Raw genomic sequence first — 25753 nt, forward strand, 5'->3', positions numbered from 1 at the left:
CGACATGCAAGAGGTAAACGAATTACAGTTGTAAAAGGTGCCGCCATGAGATCCACATGTGACTAAGTAGTGGCGCCGGGTTTGGTTTCTTTGTTGTGGAAAAGCATAACACACAAAGGGGAAAACGACACGAGGGTAAAAAGACAAGAAAAACTTATCCTACCAGCTAGAATGTCGGATGGCGCGGCTGCGGCGACGACCCACGCTAGAAACCCGGACAGGAAAAAGCAACAAAGCCAGGCAGAGCCGCTCAGAATCATTCCCCGACGAGGCGGAGAGAATTGAAGAGTGATGGACGGCTACCTATGGCATTGCCATGTGGCCTCGGTCACGTGGGTTCGTGACGTAAGGGGTAAAAGAATCTTGAGGTCATGGGGCTTCCCATGACCTAGATTCTATCTCTCCGTCACCGGCAGAATCGCTAATTAATGCCTACAGTTCAAAATAGTCATTTTGACTGACCGGAGTCTATGGTGGGTAATTGAACGTAGTGAATCTTGTTCTTGTTACAATTGCTAATATTGAAAACATGTGAAATCTGTGAAATCAAACGTTCATCTGTTGAATTTCCGGTTGCGAAATGCTTAATTTGACCTTTCACATCTAAACAAACCAAATGCACATGTGTGATGGCCGTAGTTTCATAATGCGCATATATATATATTTTTTGGTCACGTTAAAAATCGGTGAGGTTATATCATAATCCGCTAACTCGTTGCTTGTGTAAGCAATTGTAAACTATCATGGACATCAAAGATGAGATAGATTAACTTGGGATTATCAGGATTAACTTGGGTTGAAACAAAAGGAAATAAGCCAGTTACAGTAAGAGGCTTAAGTGGCCACTTGAGAGACATTGTGGCTTCATCATCTAGTACCTTCCATGCAACAAACAAGGCAAACATTTAAAAGGCACATAATCTTAATTTGCAGAAGTTATTGAGATAGTACATGTACTAGCATAACATCATACTGGTTCTATTTAAATAATACATATTACTGGTGAATGGTACATATAAGATGAGGGTGGGTGGGTGGGTGGAGTGTTAGGGCTAAGGTTCAACGAAGGAGTGCTTCATAAAAAACACTTGACCCAATTACAATTACAGGTGACCATGGAAATTTCATAAACCACTTCCTGTTTATGCAAATGTATATTTACTACATGGTCACATTTAGCCTCTGGGTTCGAATAAAATTATTACTTATAGTTTTCATATTGACCATTCTGATTTTACTGTCGTACCTATACATGTATAGGTACATATTTAATAAACGTGTACAGTTAAATAACATTATTTAATACTATATCTAAAAGTGCCACGTCGTCGTCTTGGTTTTCCATTCTGCCGCCAACAAACGACTAAGACGCGCATCAATTTAACGACAATTCTAATATTAACAACCGCAAGTTTTGAATAAAGTATTTAACATTTGTATTAAACTATTCGAGTACCAAATTGAATTAAAATTCGCTCATTTTTAAACATATTTGCTCTCATAAAAAATATAACACATACCCATATTGAACTCGCAGGGAAGAGGTTGAGCTTGGGGTCAGAGAATGAAATAAACCAATCAGAATACGCGAAGTGGTAGCAGCGCCCTCAACTAACAATTTTTTAATATTGACCTTTGTCTTCTATAAACTGAGTCAGCTGATCGGCAGTAACGTGATAGTACATCTGTGTACCCAAAGGGCATGGTACATGGTTGTATTCGGTTGAGCCTATTCTTCGATTGTCTTGTCAGGTAAGTTTTAGATTGCAAGTACAGAGAAATATTTTAAATGCAGTGTAATCCCATTAATTGTTTAAGCCGAGGGACTGTGCATGCAGATACTTTTTTCCAGAGGGATCGTGGTACGAATCGAATATATTTAAAGTTTTAATTTTAGTAATATTTGTAACTTTGTTTTGTTTTGTTTTTTCTGTCATTATTTTATATATATATTACCTTTATTGTATTGATCAATAACCCATTGTGTATACGATTTCAATAAAGTTATTATTATTATTATTTAAAGGCCCAATTCACTTGCCCCGGGCAAGTGTTTATTGGAGGTGTGGCTATGCGAATGGGTTATAATCACTTGCATAGTTTACAGAAATTCATAGTTCTTTTATAAGCTTCCATAGAGTTCAGACCTGTGCTGCATAGACATTCCGTAATGACAAGCTAAGAATAATAATATTACCCCCGGTAATAGTAATAATACAGTTTTATTACACCATAATGAAATAACAAAATCATTTTTGGCTGAAAGTAATATAAGGTAAGATAAAGATGTAAGTAAAAAACAGAACGTTAAAATAACATAATATTTGGTAGTAAAATATTAATGTAGTCTGTGTTTTTCAAAAAAAACTTTCAGATACTGTGTCACATGTCTTATTAATTTATGATGGTTTGTATTAGGCCAACAACAAAATGACCGACCGAAAAATACAATCTGGTTGTTTTTTATTTTTTTTTTTAGTGATAGGCCCAAATATTAAAAACTCACCATTTTAGGCAGTAAAAAAGTGTTTTCTCTAAATATTAACGATCCCGGACCGTTGTTTGATACCAAGGGTCCCGGGGGGATAAGTGGAGACTTTGAACCTTGGGTTGATCTGTATTTAAATACAAAAGACTGAAAGAAACACTTTTATTTTTGTGTTTAATATCTAGCATGCGTTTGATTGATTCCCATATACCTCGGCTATTTACGATACCCTTAGTTTTCATGAGTTAAAAAAAAAAATCCGACCGACCCAATTTTTCAATTTACCGACTTGAGGGCAACATTATGTGTTTTTTTTTTATATGTAAGGATAATGAACTTATTGATATTGTTTTCAGACCGGGGGATTTCCTTAGTAAATTCAGGGTACATAGTATACCTTCCACCAGTGTAATAGCTACAGTGTGTACCGGTAATAAAATACTGTCACTCCTACACTTATCACAAATCCTGTTCTCTAATGGGATTTTAGGTCTCTTACGTCTGCCTACTTCTATTTTGAGTTAGTGACAACTAAGTCGCAATTGAGACAGTAGTCTAATATCTTGTCTATTATTTAACAGTTGTAGGTATTTAGCTGGACTAATATCACTGTAAGATCTGAGTTTGGCATCTGGTCTCTTGATATTATTAATCCACATGTTAGTATAATGGCTTTTAGTTTTCTGGTACCATACTAGAAACAACTAGAAGATCAATATTAAAGCCGCAAGCGGCGTCACCGGGGCCCAAGCTGACAAGATTCTGTTTCATAATTAATGAGATCACATGTTAGACAATCAGGTAGCTTGAATTATCAGTAACATGAGATCAAAATGAAATTGGTACCATGTATTTACCTGGTTTGGTTATCGAAATTTCGTTTTCAGGATTACCGATATAAAATAAGCCATGTTTTTATGCACAATAATGAGATCACATAATCATATATAGCCATTTCTAATGTCAGTTACATCTTTCATTCAATGTCTTCATAATGACACTAGTTACATGTCCTGCTCTGCGACAGTGTTTTAGATATGGCTGCTATGCATATTAATGAGTTCACATGACCATATACGGTCATCTGTTATTTTTATCAAATCTCTTGTTCACTGTTGTCATAATAACACAGGATTCATCTTCCTAACTACATTTTGTACAACAGTGTTTAAAATATAATGGTTATGCATATTAATGAGTTCACATGACCATATATGGTCATCTGTTATTTTAATCAAATTTCTTGTTCACTGTTATGATAACACAGGAATCATCTTTCTAACTACAAGTGTTTAAAATATAATGGTTATGCATATTAATGAGTTCACATGACCATATATGGTAATCTGTTATTTTAATGAAATCAATTGTTTAATGTTGTCATAATAACACAGGTTTCATCTTCCTAACTCCAACAGTGCTTGAGATATATCAGTTATGCATATTAATGAGGTTAGAAGCCCCCACCCCTTAGGCGCCCAGCGACAAAACCCAGCCACGTGCCATTCGGTTGAAAGAATGCATCTCAAGAGTAGTATGCACATATACAATTTTATCCAAATCGGACCAATACAACACATGTAATTGCACAAGATTTTTTTTCATAAAATCCAAGATGGCGGCCAAACCATGTGACTGATCATAATAATATTATTTTTCTCATATAGAGCTAAGGCTAGGCATGGTAAATATAAAAACATCTAGTAGATTGGTTGAATCACCTCTGAGAAACAAATGCCCGAACTTTTGGACAATTTTGCTTAAAATCCAAGATGGCGTCCAAACCATGTGACTGATCTGAAATCTTTTTTAGGTTTCTGAAAGAGATTGATATAGAGATGCCATACAGCAATATGGAAAATAATCTCTCAAGTGTGGCGTGAGTAAAAAAACTACTTCCTATTTAGAAGAAACCCGATATGGCGGCCAAACCATGTGACCAATCACAATAATTTTTTCAAACATAAATGGGATTCATATATAGAAGATAAATACTACATATGAGAGCATTCTGCTTAGTGGTTCTGAAGAAGAAGATTTTTAAGTGTTTTTTGCCGTTTTTAGGAAAAACAAAATGGCGGGAAAAGTCACATGACCGCTAAAGTTTTTATTGCTGATATCTATTACACATGAGTTGTACTATATGCCATAAAAAAATCTAGACGCCTAGACCCTCAGAAAGTGGTCAAACAGCCACTTCCGGTTTTATTTCAATCCAATATGGCTGCCAAACTAATTGACCAATCGAAATTCTGAAAGCATGTTGCACCAGTTCACATTAGGGACTATCAGTATAGAGCATTATCAGACCATTCCGTTCAGCGGTTTTCTCAAACGGCTTGACGAAAAAAGTTACGGAAGAAAGAAAGAAAAAACTGAACGATAATAATAGGGGCCTCGCCCTTTGGGCTTGGGCCCCTAATTATACAGGTCAATATGTGGCATTGACCATTTCTTTGAATTATGTTTATTTCAACAAGAGCGTTCATCTGAAATGCAGAATGACGTATCATATCCATTTGCCACCCTTGTATCGTTGAACTACGATTCCATGTCAATCATCATGATCACGATACACGTATGTATGTAAAGGGTGTTGTCAAGCTTGTTACGGTCAATACGGTCACACTCTCATAAATGCTGCTACTGATACGTTGCAATAGTAAAGATAATTAAAGCCGCAAGCGGCGTCACCGGGGCCCAAGCTGACAAGATTCTGTTTCATAATTAATGTGGTCACATGTTAGACAATCAGGTAGCTTGAATTATCAGTAACATGAGGTCAAAATGAAGTTGGTACCATGTATTTACCTGGTTTGGTTATCGAAATATGGTTTTCAGGATATATAATGAGCCATGTTCTTAATAATGAGATTACATAATCATATATAGCCATTTCTAATGTCAGTTACATCTTTCATTCAATGTCTTCATAATGACACTTGTTACACGTCCTGCTCTGCGACAGTGTTTTAGATATGACTGCTTTGCGTATTAATGAGTTCACATGACATATATGGTCATCTGTTATTTTTAATCAAATCTCTTGTTCACTGTTGTCATAATAACACAGGATTCATCTTCCTAACTGCAACAGTGTTTAAGATATAATGGTTATGCATATTAATGAGTTCACATGACCATATATGGTTATCTGTTATTTTAATCAAATCTCTTGTTCACTGTTGTCATAACACAGGATTCATCTTCCTAACTGCAACAGTGTTTAAGATATAATGGTTATGCATATTAATGAGTTCACATGACCATATATGGTCATCTGTTATTTTAATCAAATCTCTTGTTCACTGTTGTCATAATAACACAGGATTCATCTTCCTAACTGCGACAGTGTTTTAGATATGACTGCTATGCATATTAATGAGTTCACATGACCATATATGGTTATCTGTTATTTTAATCAAATCTCTTGTTCACTGTTGTTATAATGACACAGGATTTATCTTCCTAACTGCGACAGTGTTGAAGATATAATGGTTATGCATATTAATGAGTTCACATGACCATATATGGTTATCTGTTATTTTAATCAAATCTCTTGTTAACTGTTGTCATAATGACACAGGATTCATCTTCCTAACTGCAACAGTGTTTGAGATATAACGATTACGCATATTAATGAGCTCACGTGACTATATATGGTCATCTGTTATTTTAATCAAATCTTTTGTTCAATGTTGTCATAATAACACAGGATTCCACTTCCTAACTGCAACAGTGTTTGAGATATGACAGTTACGCATATTAATGAGCTCACATGACCATATATGGTCATTTGTTATTTTAATCGAATCTCTTGTTCAAGGTTGTCATAATAACACAGGATTCATCATCCTAACTACAACAGTGCTTGAGTTATAACAGTTATGCATATTAATGAGGTTAGAAGCCTCCACCCCATGGGTGCCCAGCCACGTGGCCTAACAGTGTGCTATTGGGGCAAAATGATGCATCTGATGACACAAATGCACATACAAAATTTGAAAGAAATCAGACTAATACAAAACATGTAGTTGCATAATTTCTATTTTCACAAAATCCAAGATGGCGGCCAAACCACGTGACTGATAAAAATAATATTATTTTTCTCGTATGCAGCTAAGGCCAGGCATGGTAAATATAAAAACATCTAGTAGATTGGTTGAATCGTCTCTGAGAAACAAATACCCAAACTTTTGGTCAATTTTGCATAAAATCCAAAATGGCGGCCAAACCATGTGACTGATCTGAAATTTTTTTTAGGTTTCTGAAAGGGCTTGATACACAGATGCCATGAAGCAAAATTGAAAATATTCCCTCAAGTGTTGCCAGAGTAAAAAACTACTTCCTGTTTAGAAGAAATCCAAAATGGTGGCCAAACCACGTGACCAATCGTAAACATTTTTTCAAACATAAATGGGATTCATATATAGAAGCTAAATACTACATATGAGAGCATTCTGCTTGGTGGTTCTGAAGAAGAAGATTTTCAAGTGTTTTTTGCCGTTTTTAGGAAAAACAAAATGGCGGGAAAAGTCACATGACCGCTAAAGTTTTTATTGCTGATATTTATTACACATGAGTTGTACTATATACCATAAAAAAATCTAGACGCCTAGACCCTCAGAAAGTGGTCAAACAGCCACTTCCGGTTTTATTTCAATCCAATATGGCTGCCAAACTAATTGTCCAATCGAAATTCTGAAAGCATGTTGCACCAGTTCACATTATGGACTATCAGTATAGAGCATTATCAGACCATTCTGTTCAGCGGTTTTCTCAAACGGCTTGACGAAAAAAGTTACGGAAGAAAGAAGAAGATGATGAAGAAGAAAAAACCGGACAATAAGAATAGGGGCCTCGCCCTTCGGGCTTGGGCCCCTAATAAGTTTGAGACGATGCATCACTGCGTGCGAAAACATGATGACCAACCACAGTCACTTGTAACGCAAAATAAAACTGGTAGATGCTGACTAATGTACATTTTCTAATGTGCACAAGGCTGGTTATACAAGGAAAGTCGAAACTTGTATTATCTAAAATAAATATTTTTAGTCGTTTGTTTTCATAATGTTAGCATGAATGTAAAAGCTAGATTTAGTTGTGATGTTAAAAAAAAACATTTTTGAGAAAACAAAAATTTTCACGATTTTAGCTACATGTATGAGCACACAGTTATGGCATGAATTTGCCATTTTCTTAAACAATTATTCACGGAATACGCTCTTTATCACCAAGTAAGAGTAAACAATACTGAAAACATGACAAGGGGTATTTGTGGCTCGTATTCTCTGTGGTGACTTTTTAAATTTGCGAACATGATTTTCATTGTCTTCGTTGAATGCGCTATGTGATAATGAGCAAAAGCATTAGGAACTGTGTAAATGTGCAACCTGTTTCAGCGACCCAACGTCACGTGACATTGATTGTTAGCAGGTTATTATTCAAGCTTATTAGCGCATCCTTTTTTCCAGTTCGTGTTTTTGATGTTTATCCAACAAAATCTGAACCTGTACCTATTTATTGTCATAAATACTATATATAATCACTGCTGTGATATTCATAATCACATACATCCACTTTGGCACGACATAATTGATCTGTAAGTTTTACCAGAGCTTGGCTGGAGCTGTTTACTACAGTGTGACTTTCAAGGAAATAATCCCTATTGTTTAGAAGCGTATTTATAGTATACATGTACCTGGGCCTTTAAGATGAATGAAGTTGAGTTGTATTAACATGTCATTTGTTAATAAAATAATAGGACATCTGATCTTCAATAATAATGGTAGGGCATACAATATAATAACTTGAAGTGCCTGTGAAATGCCCACCCACATATTATCAATTTTAGATCTGTGTACCACTGAAATGGAGTTATTGATTTTGTGGTTGAAAATGATTACTCATATCCAAGTAAATTTGAAATATTTCTCGTGTTGTAGCCACGCTCACCTATCCTGAAACGGTCAACTGTTTCCAGATTTCCGACTCTTGACGAAGTTGAAGTGTGCCACCAAATGCCAAAATATGAGAGGTAGCCTTACTCTTGAGTCGTACCTTTATAACACTGCGTCATTCAACATACTTTTTAAACGATATACATTTTTCGATCAGCATTTTTTTGTCTATTTTTTTTCTCCTAAGATTTTTTTAGAGGTTGTTTTCACAACAAACATTTATGATGGTTGAACGTTGTTGTGGTTGGTAAGTTTATATCGCAAAACTAGGTGTTGAGGTGTTCTTTTCGTTATTGAATCGAACATAGATTGCATTGAATTTTCTCGAGTTGAACAGACATGAGGTATAATTCAAACTTGTTTATTCATACTCAGCATGAACAATACGTTGTACAGCAAATACTTCTTGATATAAAATATGAATTGTTAAATAATAGTTTCATGAGTTGACACATAAAGAGCATAGAAGTAGGGTCTGCGAAACAAGCATCAGGTTGCGAAGCTACCATAGGAGGGATTACAATGACGGCCTGAGGCTTCTCACGACAGCGCTTTGCCTGGTTAAAGTAGTTGTTAACATTCCGAAAATGAAACAACACTAATGATTGGCGCAGTGGCATTACTTCAATATTGACTAATAGTGGCTTTAATTCAATATTGACTAATAGTGGCATTACTTCAATATTGACTAATTGTGGCTTTAATTCAATATTGACTAATTGTGGCATTACTTCAATATTGACTCATAATGGCTTTACTTCAATATTGACTCATAGTGGCTTTACTTCAATATTGACTAATAGTGACTTGACTTCAATATTGACTAATAGTGGCTTTAATTCAATATTGACTAATAGTGGCATTACTTCAATATTGACTAATAGTGGCATTACTTCAATATTGACTAATAGTGGCTTTAATTCAATATTAACTAATAGTGGCATTACTTCAATATTGACTAATAGTGGCTTTAATTCAATATTGACTAATAGTGGCATTATTTCAATATTGACTAATAGTGGCTTTAATTCAATATTGACTAATAGTGACATTACTTCAATATTGACTAATAGTGGCATTACTTCAATATTGACTCATAGTGGCTTTACTTCAATATTGACTAATAGTGACTTGACTTCAATATTGACTAATAGTGGCTTTACTTCAATATTTACCAATAGTGGCTTTACTTCAATATTTACCAATAGTGGCTTTAATTCAATATTGACTAATAGTGGCTTTACTTCAATATTGACTAATTGTGGCTTTACTTCAATATTGACTAATAGTGGCTTTACTTCAATATTGACTAATAGTGGCTTTAATTCAATATTTACCAATAGTGGCTTTACTTCAATATTGACTAATAGTGGCTTTACTTCAATATTGACTAATTGTGGCTTTACTTCAATATTTACCAATAGTCACTTTACTTCAATATTGTGGCTTTAATTCAATATTGTGGCATTACTTCAATATTGACTAATAGTGGCATTACTTCAATATTGACTAATAGTGGCTTTAATTCAATATTAACTAATAGTGGCTTTAATTCAATATTGACTAATAGTGGCATTACTTCAATATTGACTAATAGTGGCATTACTTCAATATTGACTAATAGTGGCATTACTTCAATATTGACTAATAGTGGCTTTAATTCAATATTGACTAATAGTGGCATTACTTCAATATTGACTAATAGTGGCTTTAATTCAATATTGACTCATAGTGGCATTACTTCAATATTGACTAATAGTGGCTTTACTTCAATATTGACTAATAGTGGCATTACTTCAATATTGACTAATAGTGGCTTTAATTCAATATTAACTAATAGTGGCATTACTTCAATATTGACTAATAGTGGCTTTAATTCAATATTGACTAATAGTGACATTACTTCAATATTGACTAATAGTGGCTTTAATTCAATATTGACTAATAGTGACATTACTTCAATATTGACTAATTGTGGCATTAATTCAATATTAACTAATAGTGGCTTTAATTCAATATTGACTAATTGTGGCTTTAATTCAATATTGACTAATAGTGGCTTTAATTCAATATTGACTAATTGTGGCTTTAATTCAATATTAACTAATAGTGGCATTACTTCAATATTGACTAATAGTGGCTTTAATTCAATATTGACTAATAGTGACATTACTTCAATATTGACTAATAGTGGCTTTAATTCAATATTGACTAATAGTGACATTACTTCAATATTGACTAATAGTGGCTTTAATTCAATATTAACTAATAGTGGCTTTAATTCAATATTGACTAATTGTGGCTTTAATTCAATATTGACTAATAGTGGCTTTAATTCAATATTGACTAATTGTGGCTTTAATTCAATATTGACTAATTGTGGCTTTAATTCAATATTGACTAATAGTGACTTTACTTCAATATTGACTAATAGTGGCTTTAATTCAATATTGACTAATAGTGGCATTACTTCAATATTGACTAATAGTGGCATTACTTCAATATTGACTAATAGTGGCTTTAATTCAATATTGACTAATAGTGGCTTTACTTCAATATTGACTAATAGTGGCATTACTTCAATATTGACTAATAGTGGCATTACTTCAATATTGACTCATAGTGGCATTACTTCAATATTGACTCATAGTGGCATTACTTCAATATTGACTAATAGTGGCTTTAATTCAATATTAACTAATAGTGGCTTTAATTCAATATTGACTAATAGTGGCTTTAATTCAATATTGACTAATAGTGGCTTTAATTCAATATTGACTAATAGTGGCATTACTTCAATATTGACTAATAGTGGCATTACTTCAATATTGACTAATAGTGGCTTTACTTCAATATTGACTAATAGTGGCTTTAATTCAATATTTACCAATAGTGGCTTTACTTCAATATTGACTAATAGTGGCTTTACTTCAATATTGACTAATTGTGGCTTTACTTCAATATTTACCAATAGTCACTTTACTTCAATATTGTGGCTTTAATTCAATATTGTGGCATTACTTCAATATTGACTAATAGTGGCATTACTTCAATATTGACTAATAGTGGCTTTAATTCAATATTAACTAATAGTGGCTTTAATTCAATATTGACTAATAGTGGCATTACTTCAATATTGACTAATAGTGGCATTACTTCAATATTGACTAATAGTGGCATTACTTCAATATTGACTAATAGTGGCTTTAATTCAATATTGACTAATAGTGGCATTACTTCAATATTGACTAATAGTGGCTTTAATTCAATATTGACTCATAGTGGCATTACTTCAATATTGACTAATAGTGGCTTTACTTCAATATTGACTAATAGTGGCATTACTTCAATATTGACTAATAGTGGCTTTAATTCAATATTAACTAATAGTGGCATTACTTCAATATTGACTAATAGTGGCTTTAATTCAATATTGACTAATAGTGACATTACTTCAATATTGACTAATAGTGGCTTTAATTCAATATTGACTAATAGTGACATTACTTCAATATTGACTAATAGTGGCTTTAATTCAATATTAACTAATAGTGGCTTTAATTCAATATTGACTAATTGTGGCTTTAATTCAATATTGACTAATTGTGGCTTTAATTCAATATTGACTAATAGTGACTTTACTTCAATATTGACTAATAGTGGCATTACTTCAATATTGACTAATAGTGGCATTACTTCAATATTGACTCATAGTGGCATTACTTCAATATTGACTCATAGTGGCATTACTTCAATATTGACTAATAGTGGCTTTAATTCAATATTAACTAATAGTGGCTTTAATTCAATATTGACTAATAGTGGCTTTAATTCAATATTGACTAATAGTGGCTTTAATTCAATATTGACTAATAGTGGCTTTAATTCAATATTGACTAATAGTGGCATTACTTCAATATTGACTAATAGTGGCATTACTTCAATATTGACTAATAGTGGCTTTAATTCAATATTGACTAATAGTGGCTTTACTTCAATATTGACTAATAGTGGCATTACTTCAATATTGACTAATAGTGGCATTACTTCAATATTGACTCATAGTGGCATTACTTCAATATTGACTCATAGTGGCATTACTTCAATATTGACTAATAGTGGCTTTAATTCAATATTAACTAATAGTGGCTTTAATTCAATATTGACTAATAGTGGCTTTAATTCAATATTGACTAATAGTGGCTTTAATTCAATATTGACTAATAGTGGCATTACTTCAATATTGACTAATAGTGGCATTACTTCAATATTGACTAATAGTGGCTTTAATTCAATATTGACTAATAGTGGCATTACTTCAATATTGACTCATAGTGGCATTACTTCAATATTGACTAATAGTGGCTTTAATTCAATATTAACTAATAGTGGCTTTAATTCAATATTGACTAATTGTGGCTTTAATTCAATATTAACTAATAGTGGCTTTAATTCAATATTGACTAATTGTGGCTTTAATTCAATATTGACTAATAGTGGCTTTAATTCAATATTGACTAATAGTGACATTACTTCAATATTGACTAATAGTGGCTTTAATTCAATATTAACTAATAGTGGCTTTAATTCAATATTGACTAATTGTGGCTTTAATTCAATATTAACTAATAGTGGCTTTAATTCAATATTGACTAATTGTCGCTTTAATTCAATATTGACTAATTGTGGCTTTACTTCAATATTGACTAATAGTGGCTTTAATTCAATATTGACTAATAGTGGCTTTACTTCAATATTGACTAATAGTGGCTTTAATTCAATATTGACTAATAGTGGCTTTAATTCAATATTGACTAATAGTGACTTTACTTCAATATTGACTAATAGTGACTTTAATTCAATACATGTATTGACTAATAGTGGTTTTAATTCAATATTGACTAATAGTGGCTTTAATTCAATATTGACTAATAGTGGCTTTAATTCAATATTGACTAATAGTGGCTTTAATTCAATATTGACTAATAGTGGCTTTAATTCAATATTGACTAATAGTGGCTTTAATTCAATATTGACTAATAGTGGCTTTATTTCAATATTGACTAATAGTGACTTTAATTCAATATTGACTAATAGTGGCTTTCCTTCAATATTGACTAATTGTGGCTTTACTTCAATATATACACATGTAGTGGCTTTACTTCAATGTTGACTCATCGTGGCTTTATTTCAATATTGACTAATAATGGCTTTACTTCAATATTGACTCATTGTGGCTTTACTTCAATATTGACTAATAGTGGCTTTACTTCAATATTGACTAATAGTGGCTTTAATTCAATATTGACTAATAGTGGCTTTAATTCAATATTGACTAATAGTGGTATTACATCAATAATGACTAATAGTGACTTTATTTCAATATTAACTAATAGTGGCTTTACTTCAATATTGACTAATAGTGGCTTTACTTCAATATTGACTAATAGTGGCTTTAATTCAATATTTACCAATAGTGGCTTTAATTCAATATTGACTAATAGTGGCTTTACTTCAATATTGACTAATAGTGGCTTTACTTCAATATTGACTCATAGTGGCTTTACTTCAATATTTACCAATAGTGGCTTTACTTCAATATTTACCAATAGTGGCTTTAATTCAATATTGACTAATAGTGGCTTTACTTCAATATTGACTAATTGTGGCTTTACTTCAATATTGACTAATAGTGGCTTTACTTCAATATTGACTAATAGTGGCTTTAATTCAATATTTACCAATAGTGGCTTTACTTCAATATTGACTAATAGTGGCTTTACTTCAATATTGACTAATTGTGGCTTTACTTCAATATTTACCAATAGTCACTTTACTTCAATATTGTGGCTTTAATTCAATATTGTGGCTTTAATTCAATATTGATTAATTGTGGCATTACTTCAATATTGACTAATAGTGGCTTTACTTCAATATTTACCAATAGTGACTTTACTTCAATATTGTGGCTTTAATTCAATATTGTGGCTTTAATTCAATATTGTGGCTTTAATTCAATATTGACTAATAGTGGCTTTAATTCAATATTAACTAATAGTGGCTTTAATTCAATATTGACTAATTGTGGCTTTAATTCAATATTGACTAATAGTGGCTTTAATTCAATATTGACTAATAGTGACATTACTTCAATATTGACTAATAGTGGCTTTAATTCAATATTAACTAATAGTGGCTTTAATTCAATATTGACTAATTGTGGCTTTAATTCAATATTAACTAATAGTGGCTTTAATTCAATATTGACTAATTGTCGCTTTAATTCAATATTGACTAATTGTGGCTTTACTTCAATATTGACTAATAGTGGCTTTAATTCAATATTGACTAATAGTGGCTTTACTTCAATATTGACTAATAGTGGCTTTAATTCAATATTGACTAATAGTGGCTTTAATTCAATATTGACTAATAGTGACTTTACTTCAATATTGACTAATAGTGACTTTAATTCAATACATGTATTGACTAATAGTGGTTTTAATTCAATATTGACTAATAGTGGCTTTAATTCAATATTGACTAATAGTGGCTTTAATTCAATATTGACTAATAGTGGCTTTAATTCAATATTGACTAATAGTGGCTTTAATTCAATATTGACTAATAGTGGCTTTAATTCAATATTGACTAATAGTGGCTTTATTTCAATATTGACTAATAGTGACTTTAATTCAATATTGACTAATAGTGGCTTTCCTTCAATATTGACTAATTGTGGCTTTACTTCAATATATACACATGTAGTGGCTTTACTTCAATGTTGACTCATCGTGGCTTTATTTCAATATTGACTAATAATGGCTTTACTTCAATATTGACTCATTGTGGCTTTACTTCAATATTGACTAATAGTGGCTTTACTTCAATATTGACTAATAGTGGCTTTAATTCAATATTGACTAATAGTGGCTTTAATTCAATATTGACTAATAGTGGTATTACATCAATAATGACTAATAGTGACTTTATTTCAATATTAACTAATAGTGGCTTTACTTCAATATTGACTAATAGTGGCTTTACTTCAATATTGACTAATAGTGGCTTTAATTCAATATTTACCAATAGTGGCTTTAATTCAATATTGACTAATAGTGGCTTTACTTCAATATTGACTAATAGTGGCTTTACTTCAATATTGACTCATAGTGGCTTTACTTCAATATTTACCAATAGTGGCTTTACTTCAATATTTACCAATAGTGGCTTTAATTCAATATTGACTAATAGTGGCTTTACTTCAATATTGACTAATTGTGGCTTTACTTCAATATTGACTAATAGTGGCTTTACTTCAATATTGACTAATAGTGGCTTTAATTCAATATTTACCAATAGTGGCTTTACTTCAATATTGACTAATAGTGGCTTTACTTCAATATTGACTAATTGTGGCTTTACTTCAATATTTACCAATAGTCACTTTACTTCAATATTGTGGCTTTAATTCAATATTGTGGCTTTAATTCAATATTGATTAATTGTGGCATTACTTCAATATTGACTAATAGTGGCTTTACTTCAATATTTACCAATAGTGACTTTACTTCAATATTGTGGCTTTAATTCAATATTGTGGCTTTAATTCAATATTGTGGCTTTAATTCAATATTGACTAATAGTGGCTTTACTTCAATATTGACTAATAGTGGCTTTACTTCAATATTTACCAATAGTGACTTTAATTCAATATTGTGGCTTTAATTCAATATTGTGGCTTTACTTCAATATTGACTAATAGTGGCTTTACTTCAATATTGACTAATAGTGGCTTTACTTCAATATTGACTAACTGTGGCTTTACTTCAATATTTACCAATAGTGACTTTAATTCAATATTGTGGCTTTAATTCAATATTGTGGCATTACTTCAATATTGACTAATAGTGGCTTTACTTCAATATTGACTAATAGTGGCTTTACTTCAATATTGACTAATTGTGGCTTTACTTCAATATTTACCAATAGTGACTTTAATTCAATATTGTGGCTTTAATTCAATATTGTGGCATTACTTCAATATTTACTAATAGTGGCTTTACTTCAATATTTACCAATAGTGACTTTACTTCAATATTGTGGCTTTAATTCAATATTGTGGCTTTACTTCAATATTGACTAATAGTGGCTTTACTTCAATATTGACTAATAGTGGCTTTACTTCAATATTGACTAATTGTGGCTTTACTTCAATATTGTGGCTTTAATTCAATATTGTGGCTTTAATTCAATATTGACTAATAGTGGCATTACTTCATTATTGACTAATAGTGGCTTTAATTCAATATTGACTAATAGTGGCATTACTTCAATATTGACTAATAGTGGCTTTACTTCAATATTTACCAATAGTGGCTTTACTTCAATATTGACTAATAGTGGCTTTACTTCAATATTGACTAATAGTGGCTTTAATTCAATATTGTGGCTTTAATTCAATATTGTGGCTTTAATTCAATATTGAACAATAGTGGCTTTACTTCAATATTGACTAATAGTGGCTTTACTTCAATATTGACTAATAGTGGCTTTACTTCAATATTGACTCATAGTGGCTTTACTTCAATATTTACCAATAGTGGCTTTACTTCAATATTTACCAATAGTGGCTTTAATTCAATATTGACTAATAGTGGCTTTACTTCAATATTGACTAATTGTGGCTTTACTTCAATATTAACTAATAGTGGCTTTACTTCAATATTGACTAATAGTGGCTTTAATTCAATATTTACCAATAGTGGCTTTACTTCAATATTGACTAATAGTGGCTTTACTTCAATATTGACTAATTGTGGCTTTACTTCAATATTTACCAATAGTCACTTTACTTCAATATTGTGGCTTTAATTCAATATTGTGGCTTTAATTCAATATTGATTAATTGTGGCATTACTTCAATATTGACTAATAGTGGCTTTACTTCAATATTTACCAATAGTGACTTTACTTCAATATTGTGGCTTTAATTCAATATTGTGGCTTTAATTCAATATTGTGGCTTTACTTCAATATTGACTAATAGTGGCTTTACTTCAATATTGACTAATAGTGGCTTTACTTCAATATTGACTAATAGTGGCTTTACTTCAATATTGACTAATAGTGGCTTTACTTCAATATTGACTAATTGTGGCTTTACTTCAATATTAACCAATAGTGACTTTAATTCAATATTGTGGCTTTAATTCAATATTGTGGCATTACTTCAATATTGACTAATAGTGGCTTTACTTCAATATTTACCAATAGTGACTTTACTTCAATATTGTGGCTTTAATTCAATATTGTGGCTTTACTTCAATATTGACTAATAGTGGCTTTACTTCAATATTGACTAATAGTGGCTTTACTTCAATATTGACTAATTGTGGCTTTACTTCAATATTGTGGCTTTAATTCAATATTGTGGCTTTAATTCAATATTGACTAATAGTGGCATTACTTCATTATTGACTAATAGTGGCTTTAATTCAATATTGACTAATAGTGGCATTACTTCAATATTGACTAATAGTGGCTTTACTTCAATATTTACCAATAGTGGCTTTACTTCAATATTTACCAATAGTGGCTTTACTTCAATATTGACTAATAGTGGCTTTACTTCAATATTGACTAATAGTGGCTTTAATTCAATATTGTGGCTTTAATTCAATATTGTGGCTTTAATTCAATATTGAACAATAGTGGCTTTACTTCAATATTGACTAATAGTGGCTTTAATTCAATATTGACTAATAGTGACTTTACTTCAATATTGACTAATAGTGGCTTTACTTTAATAGTGACTAATTGTGGCTTTAATTCAATATTGACTAATAGTGGCATTACTTCAATATTGACTAATTGTGGCTTTAATTCAATATTGACTAATAGTGGCTTTACTTCAATATTGACTAATAGTGGCTCAACTTCAATATTGGCTAATAGTGGCTTTAATTCAATATTGACTAATAGTGCCTTTAATTCAATATTGACTAATAGTGGCTTTCATTCAATATTGACTAATAGTGGCATTACTTCAATATTGACTAATAGTGGCTTTACTTCAATATTGACTAATAGTGGCTTGACTTCAATATTGACTAATAGTGGCTTTCATTCAATATTGACTAATAGTGGCATTACTTCAATATTGACTAATTGTGGCTTTAATTCAATATTGACTAATAGTGGCATTACTTCAATATTGACTAATTGTGGCTTTAATTCAATATTGAATAATAGTGGCTTTACTTCAATATTGACTAATAGTGGCATTACTTCAATATTGACTAATAGTGGCATTACTTCAATATTGACTAATAGTGGCATTACTTCAACATTGACTAATAGTAACATTAATTCAATATTGACTAATAGTGGCATTACTTCAATATTGACTAATAATGGCTTTAATTCAATATTGACTAATAGTGACTTTACTTCAATATTGACTCATAGTGGCTCGACTTCAATATTGACTCATAGTGGCTTTACTTCAATATTGACTAATAGTGGCATTACTTCAATATTGACTAATTGTGGCTTTAATTCAATATTTACTAATTGTGGCTTTAATTCAATATTGACTAATTGTGGCTTTACTTCAATATTGACTAATTGTGGCTTTAATTCAATATTGACTAATAGTGGCTTTAATTCAATATTGACTAATTGTGGCTTTACTTCAATATTGACTAATTGTGGCTTTAATTCAATATTGACTAATTGTGGCTTTAATTCAATATTGACTAATTGTGGCTTTAATTCAATATTGACTAATTGTGGCTTTAATTAAATATTGACTAAGTGTGGCTTTACTTGAATATTGACTAATAGTGACTTTACTTCAATATTGACTAATAGTGGCTTTAATTCAATATTGACTAATTGTGGTTTTACTTCAATATTGACTAATAGTGGCTTTACTTCAATATTGACTAATAGTGGCTTGACTTCAATATTGACTAATAGTGGCTTTACTTCAATATTGACTAATAGTGGCTTTAATTCAATATTGACTAATAGTGGCTTTAATTCAATATTGTGGCTTTAATTCAATATTGTGGCTTTAATTCAATATTGACTAATAGTGACTTTACTTCAATATTGACTAATAGTGACTTTAATTCAATATTGACTAATAGTGGCTTTAATTCAATATTGACTAATAGTGGCTTTATTTCAATATTGACTAATTGTGGCTTTACTTCAATATTGACTAAATGTGGCTTTAATTCAATATTGACTAATAGTGGCTTTACTTCAATATTGACTAATAGTGGCTTGACTTCAATATTGACTAATAGTGGCTTTACTTCAATATTGACTAATAGTGGCTTTAATTCAATATTGACTAATAGTGGCTTTAATTCAATATTGTGGCTTTAATTCAATATTGTGGCTTTAATTCAATATTGACTAATAGTGACTTTACTTCAATATTGACTAATAGTGACTTTAATTCAATATTGACTAATAGTGGCTTTAATTCAATATTGACTAATAGTGGCTTTATTTCAATATTGACTAATTGTGGCTTTACTTCAATATTGACTAAATGTGGCTTTAATTCAATATTGACTAATAGTGGCTTTACTTCAATATTGACTAATAGTGGCTTTACTTCAATATTGACTAATAGTGGCTTGACTTCAATATTGACTAATAGTGGCTTGACTTCAATATTGACTAATAGTGGCTTTACTTCAATATTGACTAATAGTGGCTTTACTTCAATATTGACTAATTGTGGCTTTACTTCAATATTGACTAATAGTGGCTTTACTTCAATATTTACCAATAGTGGCTTTAATTCAATATTGACTAATAGTGGCTTTAATTCAATATTGACTAATAGTGGCTTTAATTCAATATTGACTAATAGTGGCTTTAATTCAATATTGACTAATAGTGGTTTTAATTCAATATTGACTAATAGTGACTTTACTTCAATATTGACTAATAGTGGCTTTACTTTAATAATGACTAATTGTGGCTTTAATTCAGTATTGACTAATAGTGGCATTACTTCAATATTGACTAATAGTGGCTTAACTTTGATATTGACTAATAGTGGCTTTAATTCAATACATGTATTGACTAATAGTGGCTTTAATTCAATATTGACTAATAGTGGCTTTAATTCAATATTGACTAATAGTGGCTTTATTTCAATATTGACTAATAGTGGCTTTAATTCAATATTGACTAATAGTGGCTTTAATTCAATATTGACTAATAGTGGCTTTAATTCAATATTGACTAATAGTGGCTTTATTTCAATATTGACTAATAGTGACTTTAATTCAATATTGACTAATAGTGGCTTTCCTTCAATATTGACTAATTGTGGCTTTACTTCAATATATACACATGTAGTGGCTTTACTTCAATATTGACTAATAGTGGCTTTACTTCAATATATACACATGTAGTGGCTTTCCTTCAATATTGACTAATTGTGGCTTTACTTCAATATATACACATGTAGTGGCTTTAATTCAATATTGACTAATAGTGGCTTTAATTCAATATTGACTCATAGTGGCTTTATTTCAATATTGACTAATAGTGGCTTTACTTCAATATTGACTAATAGTGGCTTTAATTCAATATTGACTAATAGTGACTTTACTTCAATATTGACTAATAGTGGCTTTAATTCAATATTGACTAATAGTGGCTTTAATTAAATATTGACTAATAGTGGCATTACATCAATAATGACTAATAGTGACTTTATTTCAATATTAACTAATAGTGGCTTTACTTCAATATTGACTAATAGTGGCTTTACTTCAATATTGACTAATTGTGGCTTTACTTCAATATTTACCAATAGTGACTTTACTTCAATATTGTGGCTTTAATTCAATATTGTGGCTTTAATTCAATATTGACTAATTGTGGCATTACTTCAATATTGACTAATAGTGGCTTTACTTCAATATTTACCAATAGTGACTTTACTTCAATATTGTGGCTTTAATTCAATATTGTGGCTTTAATTCAATATTGACTAATAGTGGCTTTACTTCAATATTGACTAATAGTGGCTTTACTTCAATATTGACTAATAGTGGCTTTAATTCAATATTTACCAATAGTGGCTTTACTTCAATATTGACTAATAGTGGCTTTACTTCAATATTTACTAATTGTGGCTTTACTTCAATATTTACCAATAGTGACTTTACTTCAATATTGTGGCTTTAATTCAATATTGTGGCTTTAATTCAATATTGACTAATTGTGGCATTACTTCAATATTGACTAATAGTGGCTTTACTTCAATATTTACCAATAGTGACTTTACTTCAATATTGTGGCTTTAATTCAATATTGTGGCTTTAATTCAATATTGACTAATAGTGGCTTTACTTCAATATTGACTAATAGTGGCTTTACTTCAATATTTACCAATAGTGACTTTAATTCAATATTGTGGCTTTAATTCAATATTGTGGCTTTAATTCAATATTGACTAATTGTGGCATTACTTCAATATTGACTAATAGTGGCTTTACTTCAATATTTACCAATAGTGACTTTACTTCAATATTGTGGCTTTAATTCAATATTGTGGCTTTACTTCAATATTGACTAATAGTGGCTTTACTTCAATATTGGCTAATAGTGGCTTTACTTCAATATTGACTAATTGTGGCTTTACTTCAATATTGTGGCTTTAATTCAATATTGTGGCTTTAATTCAATATTGACTAATAGTGGCATTACTTCATTATTGACTAATAGTGGCTTTAATTCAATATTGACTAATAGTGGCATTACTTCAATATTGACTAATAGTGGCTTTACTTCAATATTTACCAATAGTGGCTTTACTTCAATATTTACCAATAGTGGCTTTACTTCAATATTGACTAATAGTGGCTTTACTTCAATATTGACTAATAGTGGCTTTAATTCAATATTGTGGCTTTAATTCAATATTGTGGCTTTAATTCAATATTGAACAATAGTGGCTTTACTTCAATATTGACTAATAGTGGCTTTAATTCAATATTGACTAATAGTGACTTTACTTCAATATTGACTAATAGTGGCTTTACTTTAATAGTGACTAATTGTGGCTTTAATTCAATATTGACTAATAGTGGCATTACTTCAATATTGACTAATTGTGGCTTTAATTCAATATTGACTAATAGTGGCTTTACTTCAATATTGACTAATAGTGGCTTTAATTCAATATTGACTAATAGTGACATTACTTCAATATTGACTAATAGTGGCTTTAATTCAATATTAACTAATAGTGGCTTTAATTCAATATTGACTAATTGTGGCTTTACTTCAATATTGACTAATTGTGGCTTTACTTCAATATTGACTAATAGTGGCTTTAATTCAATATTGACTAATAGTGGCTTTACTTCAATATTGACTAATAGTGGCTTTAATTCAATATTGACTAATAGTGGCTTTAATTCAATATTGACTAATAGTGGCTTTAATTCAATACATGTATTGACTAATAGTGGCTTTAATTCAATATTGACTAATAGTGGCTTTAATTCAATATAGACTAATTGTGGCTTTACTTCAATATTGACTAATAGTGGCTCAACTTCAATATTGACTAATAGTGACTTTAATTCAATATTGACTAATAGTGACTTTACTTCAATATTGACTAATAGTGACTTTAATTCAATATTGACTAATAGTGGCTTTCCTTCAATATTGACTAATTGTGGCTTTACTTCAATATATACACATGTAGTGGCTTTAATTCAATATTGACTAATAGTGGCTTTAATTCAATATTGACTCATAGTGGCTTTATTTCAATATTGACTAATAGTGGCTTTACTTCAATATTGACTAATAGTGGCTTTAATTCAATATTGACTAATAGTGACTTTACTTCAATATTGACTAATAGTGGCTTTAATTCAATATTGACTAATAGTGGCTTTAATTAAATATTGACTAATAGTGGCATTACATCAATAATGACTAATAGTGACTTTATTTCAATATTAACTAATAGTGGCTTTACTTCAATATTGACTAATAGTGGCTTTACTTCAATATTGACTAATTGTGGCTTTACTTCAATATTTCCCAATAGTGACTTTACTTCAATATTGTGGCTTTAATTCAATATTGTGGCTTTAATTCAATATTGACTAATTGTGGCATTACTTCAATATTGACTAATAGTGGCTTTACTTCAATATTTACCAATAGTGACTTTACTTCAATATTGTGGCTTTAATTCAATATTGTGGCTTTAATTCAATATTGACTAATAGTGGCTTTACTTCAATATTGACTAATAGTGGCTTTACTTCAATATTGACTAATAGTGGCATTACTTCAATATTGACTAATAGTGGCTTTACTTCAATATTTACCAATAGTGGCTTTACTTCAATATTTACCAATAGTGGCTTTACTTCAATATTGACTAATAGTGGCTTTACTTCAATATTGACTAATAGTGGCTTTAATTCAATATTGTGGCTTTAATTCAATATTGTGGCTTTAATTCAATATTGAACAATAGTGGCTTTACTTCAATATTGACTAATAGTGGCTTTAATTCAATATTGACTAATAGTGACTTTACTTCAATATTGACTAATAGTGGCTTTACTTTAATAGTGACTAATTGTGGCTTTAATTCAATATTGACTAATAGTGGCATTACTTCAATATTGACTAATTGTGGCTTTAATTCAATATTGACTAATTGTGGCTTTAATTCAATATTGACTAATAGTGGCTTTACTTCAATATTGACTAATAGTGGCTTTAATTCAATATTGACTAATAGTGACATTACTTCAATATTGACTAATAGTGGCTTTAATTCAATATTAACTAATAGTGGCTTTAATTCAATATTGACTAATTGTGGCTTTACTTCAATATTGACTAATTGTGGCTTTACTTCAATATTGACTAATAGTGGCTTTAATTCAATATTGACTAATAGTGGCTTTACTTCAATATTGACTAATAGTGGCTTTAATTCAATATTGACTAATAGTGGCTTTAATTCAATACATGTATTGACTAATAGTGGCTTTAATTCAATATTGACTAATAGTGGCTTTAATTCAATATTGACTAATTGTGGCTTTACTTCAATATTGACTAATAGTGGCTCAACTTCAATATTGACTAATAGTGACTTTAATTCAATATTGACTAATAGTGACTTTACTTCAATATTGACTAATAGTGACTTTAATTCAATATTGACTAATAGTGGCTTTCCTTCAATATTGACTAATTGTGGCTTTACTTCAATATTGACTAATAGTGGCTTTAATTCAATATTGACTAATAGTGGCTTTACTTCAATATTGACTAATAGTGGCTTTAATTCAATATTGACTAATAGTGACATTACTTCAATATTGACTAATAGTGGCTTTAATTCAATATTAACTAATAGTGGCTTTAATTCAATATTGACTAATTGTGGCTTTACTTTAATATTGACTAATTGTGGCTTTACTTCAATATTGACTAATAGTGGCTTTAATTCAATATTGACTAATAGTGGCTTTACTTCAATATTGACTAATAGTGGCTTTAATTCAATATTGACTAATAGTGGCTTTAATTCAATACATGTATTGACTAATAGTGGCTTTAATTCAATATTGACTAATTGTGGCTTTACTTCAATATTGACTAATAGTGGCTCAACTTCAATATTGACTAATAGTGACTTTAATTCAATATTGACTAATAGTGACTTTACTTCAATATTGACTAATAGTGACTTTAATTCAATATTGACTAATAGTGGCTTTAATTCAATATTGACTAATAGTGGCTTTACTTCAATATTGACTAATAGTGGCTTTACTTCAATATTGACTAATAGTGGCTTTATTTCAATATTGACTAATAGTGGCTTTAATTCAATATTTACCAATAGTGACTTTATTTCAATATTGACTAATAGTGGCTTTACTTCAATATTGACTAATAGTGGCTTTATTTCAATATTGACTAATAGTGGCTTTAATTCAATATTTACCAATAGTGACTTTATTTCAATATTGTGGCTTTAATTCAATATTGTGGCTTTAATTCAATATTGACTAATAGTGGCTTTACTTCAATATTGACTAATAGTGGCTTTACTTCAATATTTACCAATAGTGACTTTAATTCAATATTGTGGCTTTAATTCAATATTGTGGCTTTAATTCAATATTGACTAATTGTGGCATTACTTCAATATTGACTAATAGTGGCTTTACTTCAATATTTACCAATAGTGACTTTACTTCAATATTGTGGC

General features: G+C 30.4%; 2 protein-coding genes across 2 annotated transcripts in view; one reads left to right on the forward strand and one right to left on the reverse strand.

Moving 5' to 3' along the window:
* Nucleotides 1-1610, reverse strand: part of LOC146734711 (dolichyl-diphosphooligosaccharide--protein glycosyltransferase subunit KCP2-like) — a 42255-nt gene extending 40645 nt beyond the window's left edge. Inside the window, exon 1 of the mRNA XM_085506841.1 lies at nucleotides 1521-1610. Within this exon, the coding sequence (XP_085362967.1) occupies nucleotides 1521-1524 (4 nt within the window). The 5' untranslated portion in view covers nucleotides 1525-1610. The remainder of the gene's footprint in view (nucleotides 1-1520) is intronic.
* A 60-nt stretch (nucleotides 1611-1670) lies between these two features.
* Nucleotides 1671-25753, forward strand: part of LOC144361886 (NAD-capped RNA hydrolase NUDT12-like) — a 71818-nt gene continuing 47735 nt past the window's right edge. Inside the window, exon 1 of the mRNA XM_085506849.1 lies at nucleotides 1671-1752. Coding sequence (XP_085362975.1) covers nucleotides 1703-1752 — 50 coding nt within the window. The 5' untranslated portion in view covers nucleotides 1671-1702. The remainder of the gene's footprint in view (nucleotides 1753-25753) is intronic.

This window comes from Saccoglossus kowalevskii, chromosome 13, assembly GCF_978046115.1.
Source record: "Saccoglossus kowalevskii chromosome 13, keSacKowa6.1, whole genome shotgun sequence".
Taxonomy (NCBI): Eukaryota; Metazoa; Hemichordata; class Enteropneusta; family Harrimaniidae; genus Saccoglossus; species Saccoglossus kowalevskii.